This window comes from Lepisma saccharinum, chromosome 7 (assembly GCF_977018435.1).
Source record: "Lepisma saccharinum chromosome 7, izLepSacc3.1, whole genome shotgun sequence".
NCBI lineage: Eukaryota > Metazoa > Arthropoda > Insecta > Zygentoma > Lepismatidae > Lepisma > Lepisma saccharinum.
Genome location: NC_139235.1, coordinates 8,593,831 through 8,603,740, shown reverse-complemented (window position 1 = coordinate 8,603,740; position 9,910 = coordinate 8,593,831). Strand labels below are relative to the sequence as shown.

The following is a 9,910-nucleotide window of genomic DNA, read 5'->3' as shown; positions in this document are numbered from 1 at the left end:
TTTTTTTTTTTTTTTCGTGTTTGGTCGAAGGGGAGCAAAGCGTCACTGCTGGGCATGGCCATCAACATCAACCAAAACAAAGTAAAAAAAAAAGGATTTCCTTTGTCTGATAGGCATTCAGTATTGCAGAATAAGCCTTTCTAATTTCTAATCTGTGCCTTTGATAGTGATATAAAATACCCAAATGTAAAAATAATTTTCTTTGTGAAAAATGAGACCAACAATATCAAGACAATTCCAACAAATTGGTGAAGATTACCAAACTTTATGTAGACTTTGTTTGAAGAAAACTAGTTTGAAAGTCGATATGTATCATGAAGATGGATTACGAAGAGACATCTCAAGGAAAATATTAAACTGTTTGTCACTTATTGTAAGTAATGTTGGCTGGGTAAAACTGTAGTACCTTCAAACGTCTGAAATTCCTTTATTTTCTTAATTTTCACCTTGGTACTTACGTATTCTGCATTGATACGGATTCTGGAAGGTGGGATTTCGTTTTGGTAAATTTTCCGTATCCGGAAAACGCCTGAAACTCGCTATTTGTCACTTTCCATATTCGTACTTACATATTCTGCATTAAGAAACATTGCTGAAGGTGGCATTTCGCTTTTTTCACGGAAATAATCTATATTTTCAACGTATGAAGTAAGTTTTGTTCGTTTCTTTTTCCTTTCGGTAACACCCTATATGACGATCACAATTTCACTACCGTAGTCGGCATGCAGTGTTCCCACCCCACTCCACCCAAAAATACCTACGTAGCCCCACAAACCATTTCCAGTTAGGTTAGGTTGGGTCACGTTTAGGTTAGATTAGTTAAAAATTGATTTAGAAAAAAAGGTAAATGTCTGTTATATCGGATACACTTTTCTTCAAATTTACAGGAGAAACTACTTACGGAAATGAGTCTCTGTTGCATTTATCAAACTTCGTGGAGGTATTTTGTCACTATGGAATGCTGCACAACAGAAAATAAGCACTTTTGATGTAATAAAGTAGCTTTTTGTGCGAAGCGACAACATTATGCCGTTGTTTCCATTATGAACCTGCAGATGGCGCGAGTGTCGAAAATCACGCGGTCTCGCGAGAGGAAGAAGTGTTTCCGAACGTGCCTTTTTTTTTACCAGAATTTTTTTATTTTTATTTTTTTAACTATGCTTACCTAGCCCAACCTAACCTAACCTTGCTGGAAATGGTTCGTGGGGCTAACGTGAATGTTTTTTGGGGCTATCGTGAATGGTTTTTGGGGCTATCCGTCAATGGTTTTTGGGGCTATCGTCAATGGTTTGTGGGGCTATCGTGAATGTTTTTTTGGAGCTATCCGTTAATGGTTTGTGATGACATAATGAACACGAAAGTAGGTATTTTTCGGTTAAGAAGGTTGCAACACTGCATGCCCCACTCCAAATCGACAAAACACAAGCATGACGCATGATGATCCACAGCTGTGCGCGAAATATTCCATGTTCCGCAACGGAAGAAAGGACCCAAAAGAATTACTCGTAATGTGAAAAATCGAAGTTATTTTCGGGTAAAAAGCATAATGGTACCTTGAAATAGGTTCCGCAATACACAATTTTTAAGTATGAACCATTTGCAACTGAAAATATGCGTTAGAAATGTGTCTCCGATATAACAGACATTTACCGAAAAAAAAATGCGTAGCCCCACACACCATTCTCACATAGCCCCACGAACCATTGACACATAGTCCCACAAACCATTTGCGGAAACATACCTTCTTCAGTTACTAAAACACGTTTTTGGAAACACTGACCGGGATTGACCGTGATTACGTTATGACACACAGGCAAGATCCGGCTGGAAGGAAATGGATGCAACAACTTTCGTGCATCGGTCACACATTTACCGGCAAAATTCAATGAACAATGCGAGAAAACACTTCCACAAGTTTAAAGAAACAGCATTCGGTAAGTAATTTCTCCTGTAAATTTTAAGAAATCTGTTTTCCGGATACGGAAAATTTACCTTAGTTTTTTCACGACAATAACTTCAATTTTCCACATATCGAGTAATTATTGTTCGTTCATTTTCCGGTTACGTTACACACAATATGGCGGGCAAATCTTGACTAGCATTGTCCATGATCACTGGGTGTGCAGTGCTTCCAACCTTCTTCACCGAAAAATACCTACTTTTGTGTTACTTATTTTGTATTTTTTCCAGGTTCGAAAACCCCACGAACCATGCACGTAGCCCCACAAACCATTCATAAATAGCCCCAAGAAACAATGCATGGCAAGGTTAGGTTTACTTAGATTAGGCAAGCTGTTAAAATTGTCATGTTCTTGCAAAAAAAAACTGCGTGGTTGGAAACACTGAACGCCCGCAGCATTTGGTTCACGTAGTAGGACAGAGGCAACAGCTTTCGTGCATCTGAGAGACATTAATCTTCTAAAATACATGATTTACCGGCATTATAAATTAACACATTGGGGTCTCACGACTGGCATAGCCCGCAGTGCACTTAAAGTCAATGTGGACGAACAACAGGCATAGCCCGTCCTGCTGTATGTAATCGCTTTGCCGATTGATCGATGGGCTATGCTCGTACTTCGTCTCATGCGCGTGTTCATTCAAGCCCCTCTGTTGAAATTCCGACCGCTAGGTGACTCATGTGCTATTTTTATCTCGCACCTGTGACTGTTTGTTGTCGGGTTGATGTACTGTGCATTGTTTAGAATGGCGTTGTTAGATCCAGACTGCATAGAGGATTCCGCCTCAGAGTTTGAAGTTAGCGACGATTTTGATGATGCAGATGAATTTGAAGATTTGGAAGGTGGGTTATATTCATATTATTTATTGTCGACAATATAAACAGTGTTGCAAACTCTAGTATTTTATGAATGAAGTGAGAAGAGGTAATTTTTTTGGGTCTATTCATCTTGCCTCTTGTTTGATTCTCCTACATGCACTGATGTATTTTTAGTTTTCCATTTATTATTTTGTATATTGTATGTAAAATGAAAATTTATTTTATTTATTTATTTGTTTATTTTTTACAGATGACGCAGAACCAACTGATACATCGTCTGGTCCTGTCCTGCAGCCACTTTTTCATACAAAAGATAATTACTTGTAATTTGTAATTATTTTTTGTTATGTACACATAAGAAGTATTCTTAGGCAAGATTCAAAAGATGTATTGATAGTTTATGTAGTTAATTATTGAAATTTCCAGATTACGAACTTAAAATATCTCTATATTAACATTTGTTACAATGTTGTACTTTTTTCTTCTTCACAAAACATTGCTGAAAAAAATATTAAAAAACGTCTGAAAATGAAAATAAAATTTAACAAATTTTTGTTCATTGAAAAGAGGAAGTTTTGTAGATTTAAGAAATATGTGGTAAATAAAAGCAAATTAAAAATATTTTTTCTATGATTTTTTTTAAAAACAACCGAAAACCGCAGACCAGAGGTAACAATGCTGTATTATGAGGCCAGACCCGAATGTGTTAAGCAATGGGAAAAAACACTTCCACGACCTACGGAAAGTAGGTTTGGTAAGTAATTTCTCCTGTAAAATTGAAGAAATACGTTTTGCTGATACTAAAATTTTACCCACTTTTTGTAAAGCAGTGAACGCAAAGGAGCGAATTTACAATACCGGAAGTATCTTCAATTGCTTGATTTATGAAGAAAACAACAATTTTTTGCAATGATAAGCGTTAACAAAATTATGTTTATGATCACCCTTAATTTTTACTATGCTTGCTAACCTAACCAACCTTACGTGAATGGTTCGTTAGGTAAACATCTTTTTCAACTTTACATAAAATGCCATTTTCTCACATGTGAGAAATATGGTTTCCATGTTATTGCATAGTGGTAATTGACATGCCTATTTTGCAATTTCTAACCATGACCACCAATTCTTAACTGCAGATTCATGATTAGAAAGCTAAAATTAGTGAGTATGCCGAATTTTAAAGTAATCGGAGATACTTCCGGCATTCTTAATATATACCAACGCAAACTCCTGTAATTTAGCCTGTTAAACCTTTTCTTTAATCCATCTAATGAAAAGTTCAAGTAAACGTGAAAGATTTATTAAGGTTGAAATTAATCTCCTTGTCAGAGGAACAATTTTACTTGTCTCTTCTAAAAGACCTAAAGAAAACAAAAGGGGACAAAATTCACTTATTCAGTTCCCTGACATATGTCCCATCATAGACTACCAAAATGCCCTTGCTCTTTACTCCTAGAAACAAATGGTTTTCAATTGTTCCTCACAGAGTCATCTAGTATGGCCCACAAGTGGTTACAGGTGCTTTAAGACTAGAAACTTTTTTTTATGTGATGGTCAAATGGATGTCGTAGCAGTTATGCCAAAATTCCGATAACTTAATAATAATAATAATAATTTCTTTATTTAGCGGGCGAGGTTCATCCCTAGGCTGCTCTACCACCTAATTCTGAACTAATCATGGTATTGACACATTTTTTACATGGTTCGATTTCTATTTATAGGTATGCCATGCCACATGGCATGAGGTGCAAATAGATAAAATACCTGTAACTACTTTTATTCTTAGTTTAGTCAGCTCAAGTTAAGGCTCTGACCAAAATTCGAGCTGTTTAATCCTACACATGGTTGTAATCGGGAAACGGATTTATATGTAGTAAAAATGTGATTACTCCCAAATGTGGAGTTAAATATGGACTTAAAATTGTAGAAATTTACCTTTTTGAATAAGTAGACCTCGGATTGTAGGTTTTTAACCTATTTTTTTCCTTTACAGGTATGTAAGAAATAATGGGTTATGTCAGCGTTTCGTTTAAAAACTCAACAACTGATGTAGTTTTATAGTGCCGAAAAATCCTATTTTGCTTCTTAGAACCTATTTTAGGCTTATGTGCCTAAATCAAGCCTTTTTTTGGGGTTTTTATATATTTTTAAAGGTTTTATAGGATTTTTATGTCACACAGAGGCATTTGCTTTGTTTGGTCATGAAAAGATTCAATGACGAACGTGTTTGAAATGTACTCTCTGTCGATTTCCCTGCCTCCAAGTGGATGGTGATTTTTCAAAGCTCTAAACATAGCAAAATATCTGGTGCCACTGTTACCTGTACAATCCAAAGAGATCTGATCTGTGTGGTCTTGACTAACCTTGTGGAAGAGGTTTTTTATTGAATAAAAATATCAATTTTCTTAATTTTTGCAACTATACCTAAGTAGCAGGTGATTACATAAATGTTAAAAAGAAGGGGGGAAGGGAAAGAAAGGTCAAGAGAATGGGGAAAAAGGTAAAAAAAGAAAGTCAAGAATTTAGGATTTGTTGTTAGCATTAAAATAACATCCAGGAACTGCGTATTTAATTTAGACATTTACTTTACAAAACCATGATATATGAGTTATATGTTTTTATGCATTAACAAAATGATGGAATATTGCACTAAATATTAATATTACTGATAAAACTGATTGGTAATTCTATGTCAAATCAACCAAGAAAAAATAAATTTTTGATGTCATGGATTTGACTAATTTTTGGTATACACATTCTTATCATCTGAAATATACAAAATATATTTTTTTTTTCATGTTGCCAGTTTTTGAGTTATTGAATTTTGAAAATTGACAGAATGGCCCAAAAACAGCTCACCGCTGAAATTTTAAATACAATTTGCAAGAGACCTGTTTCAACAACAGAGCTGGGCATGATCTCATTTTAAAGCTTATGAAGAGGGTTTTCATTTGATATACAACATGCTTTCTTTATTTTGGGAAAACAAATTTTGAAAGTTTTTTCAAATTTTATTTTACAATTTCCAACAAACAAAATTTTTCTAAAATTTTACATATATTGGTACACATCTACTGAGGGTTTGCTCAAAATTTCAAGGTGATATCTCTTTCGTATCATATGAAAAGTGAATTCCTTTCAAGACCATGCGATGATAAAGTTAACATAGTATTTTAATTACCTAACTACATTATAAATACAGAAGCATACATACCAAGAAACTGCTTAGTGATACAGAAAGTCTTTCTTTGATTTCGTCTTGTGTCAGCTAGTATGTTCTACCTGTGGCTGTTACAGGGTCCAGTTTGCAAAGGACTGTGTGTCCTGGGATTTTAAGAACGTCTGGTCGCCTTTGATAACTAAATGACTGTGCTGGACCACAAGGATGCAAGAAGAACACCTGCACTTCATGTTCGACATCATCTTTCGAAATAACACATCCCATCCACCAATTGACATCATACACACATGCTACAAAACCTGTGATGTGTTCAAAGGGTACATTTTCAACATCTGCATTAACTTTAACACAATGTACAAAAGTTTCTTCAGATGCAGAAAACACTTTAGTGTACACTTTTTCTGTGCTTACTGGTATGAATGCATGAAACCTCTGAGTCCCTGTTAGAGCTACAGCTTCACCAAACTGTGTCTGTAAAAGTCTCTCTTCTTCCAAATATTCATCATTTGTCACATAAAAGAAGGTTATTGATGGAATGTTCTCCTTTCCCCACTCAAATAGCTGGAGTGGTGTCATGATTTGGTTTGAAAGAGGATTGTGGAGACTAGCTTTGGCTGCCAGCCTCTTTACTGTCCCTCCAACACCATCACACACTCCCTTACCATGTGCTGTTGCATAAAAACGCCACTCAGCCGCAATGCCATCGAAATCTCTATGATGGTTGCACAAATTTTCAAAGTTTTTGCTGTTCTTATATTGCGCTGCTGAATCATCAGAGAAGTAACATACTTTCTGTTAGTTTGCGATAATCAATTTTCAAGAAATCTAAAAGCTTTCTTTGGAAAACATGTGCAAGAACTGTGTTGTGAATCAAACAGTCTGAAATGAAGACATAACTCTTATGTTTTAGAATATCTTCATTGTCCTTAAAATATTCTACAAATGGTTGAACTGTTGCCATTGAGTTGTTCCAGTGGAACCCTCGTACTTCATCCTGCAAAATAAATTAGTAATTCTCAGCAAAATCACTTGTCTCCAGCTTCATCATGGACTAGAGAACTTTTCTTTTCAGAAAAATACACATATACTGATTGCTAGTTTGGCTATAAAAACGTGTCTCAACTGATTTGAAAAATCTTGAACAAATTCCTCTGTGGATTTAGTAATTGTCTCAAAAGAACAGCGATAGGTTTCAATCATCTCTTCCTCAAGGCTTGTTAGCAAGGCATCCTTGAAATCAATTATGCTGGGACAGGAATCACACTCATCTAGAAAACACTTCTGTTGTGGTACTCTACACACTATTTTTGAAAGACAGTCTTGGTATGTTTTTAATGGACTTTTACATTTGGGGCCACATGAAAGGGTTAGTCTACAGTACACCAATGGATTCCCAAGAAGAGTTGCGAGAGAGAATTGAGACATAAGAGACAGAGTGTCAACGCGAGTGATTGTGTCTGAAGTACGCCGCAGGATTTGTAGTTTTTGTAACAGTTAATTCTGACAACCTGGAATCATGTGAATGGTAAATAACATTATTATTTCACTCATTTTCGTTCCTTTATTTCTCACAAACGACAACTTCTTTTCACTTTACAAAGAGGTCTACAACGTGCCTTCTCCGCTTTTTATTCAGATTTTCCCCTCAACCCGTGTGTCAGTTGACAACATTTTATCTTTTTGGAGAGCTTATGAAACGAGGAAGTTTTTTTCCGTAATTTTTACGCCAAGTGTGTTACCAATTTTTTGAGTAATCCTCTTCGATTTAAACGATAATTTCCAAATTTCTTCATGATGTTTGCACCAATGACTGTTTCTTTCTGTGGGTATGGGAATTTTGGGCATGAATTTTTTCCCCAGTAGTCACTCATTCGTCAGCTGTTAGCAACATGTCGATTATATGCTCAGGGTGTAGTAGTTTTTTTCAGAATTAGTAGTTTTTTGGTCGCAAGTCGGAATATGTCACGAAAATCTACAAACCGCAATAACTCGAAACCCATTGATTTCCGACCCCTGGTGCATAGGGTCAAATTTGTTGCAAATGTGTTCTAGTATTACCCCTTTCCAGGAATAGGTCAAATTACCAATCACCCTGTATATGTATATTAGCAGGTAACAATATGTTATAAACACATTCTTACTTTCCAAAGAAGCGCATGTGGGATGGCAAAACGGTTCTGGATCTGGATCCGAGAGTAGCGGATCCGGATCTAAAAATTCCAGATCCGAAAGTAGTGGATCTGGATCCGGATTGAAAATTCCGGATCCGAAAAATTTTAGGATCCGGATCTGGCCATCCCTAGTTGGAACAGGTCTGTTGCAAATTGTATTTAAAGTTTCAGCGGTGAGCAGTTCGGGGTAATTTTCAAATTACAATAACCCAAAAACTGGCAACATGAAAAATAATAAAAAGAGATATTTTCTATATTTCAGATGATAAGAAACATGTATATCAAAATTTAGCCAAATCCATGACATCAAAGGTTTATGCACTGGTTGATTTGACATGGAATTAACCTGATGCACCGTATCAGTCTGTATTGGCTGATATCAATTGTTATGAAGTAATGTTTTATCAAACTTTCCTTCAAGTATGTGAATGAACAAGATTTTGTAACCATAAACTAAACTGCACACATTTTTCATGGTCCATTGATAGTAGTTCTTGAACACACAACATATGGTAATCATGTAGTTTCGATTTCTTTGCTGCTTTTTGACACATAGAATATGATTGATTAGTCTCTTGGGGAAGTTTTTGCGATGCCAGTAATTGTCCTTCTATACCCTATATTGCCTCCTCAGATAGTTTCCGGTGTCCTGAATCCTGTGTAACAAAGCTTCCTGTTGTCTCCTCTTACTCTCTCACCAATTTGTGGATGCAGTAGCATCAAATTTATTCCGAAATGTCCTTTGACCAACACTACGTAGATTCAGCATTGTGAAACAAAGCAAATGAAGGCCACTGGAAGAGTCACTATGGAATGTAGGGGAGGGGGGTTAGCACCTGTTTTGCATTGTTGTAAGTATGTGCATGTAAAATTTCGGACAAATTTTACTTTTTGTGCAATGTTATAGACAAAAGTTTGTGACCTGTACTGAGTGAATCTCCACACATAATATCTGTGTTTCTGGTTTTAAAATAGAAGTCGGAAGAAGGGAACACGAGACCTCCTACAACATAACCAGAAAGTAACGTTTTGCTATGTTGGGACCATCAAGATAGAATGTATAATGTGGGAAAATGTATAATAGGGGAACGTAAAATTTGGGTTGCGCTATATGCATTATCATACTGACATGTTACATGGTGAAATTATGATGTTCACACTTTCCCCATAAAGGGTACTAGAAAAGAATATATGTGGTTGTATTTGTCTATAATGTGTAAGTAATGTAGTATGGCTCCTTTTCATACCAGCACCTTTTCCTGAAACTTGTGTTACATGGTAATGCTACTTTTAATTGTGTTTCCTTGCACTCCAACAGTTTACCAAAGCAACAATGTTCAAACATGTTGATCCCAAGGGTGCAAAGAAAATAAACACTGTCCTAAGATTGTTTTTCCCCCATTTGCTTGTCTTATTCTTTTCATGCTGCTCGTAATCGCCTTGTCATTCATGTGCTGTTATGCTGATTACTTTCCTGTTGTCTTCTGACAGGTTACCAAGGATGACCACTTACCAAAGTTTGTGTGTGTGACATGCACGGACAAATTAGATAACTTCCAGGACTTTCGAGACATGTGCCATGAGTCGGAGAATCTTCTCACTAGGTACATCTCGGAAGTGGGAGAAAGCCATCGCAGTAAACAACATGATGAGGTAAAGACAATTATTTTGTATTCCTCAAGTTATTTAGAATTTTCAGGAAGTTATGACATAAAAGAAAAGTTTTGCCGTACCTCAAGTGTTAATATACTGAGTGAAATATTTTAGCAATAATGAATA

General features: G+C 36.0%; 1 protein-coding gene across 9 annotated transcripts in view; it reads left to right on the top strand.

Annotated features, from left to right (window-relative positions):
- Positions 1 to 90: 90 nt before the first annotated feature.
- LOC145989714 (uncharacterized) overlaps positions 91 to 9,910 on the top strand; it is a 100,543-nt gene continuing 90,723 nt past the window's right edge. For all 9 annotated transcript variants that reach the window (XM_083124969.1, XM_083124968.1, XM_083124971.1 and 6 more), the window contains exons 1-2: positions 91 to 373; positions 9,623 to 9,784. In XM_083124969.1, the coding sequence (XP_082981095.1) occupies positions 212 to 373; positions 9,623 to 9,784 (324 nt within the window). In that variant the 5' untranslated portion in view covers positions 91 to 211. The remainder of the gene's footprint in view (positions 374 to 9,622; positions 9,785 to 9,910) is intronic.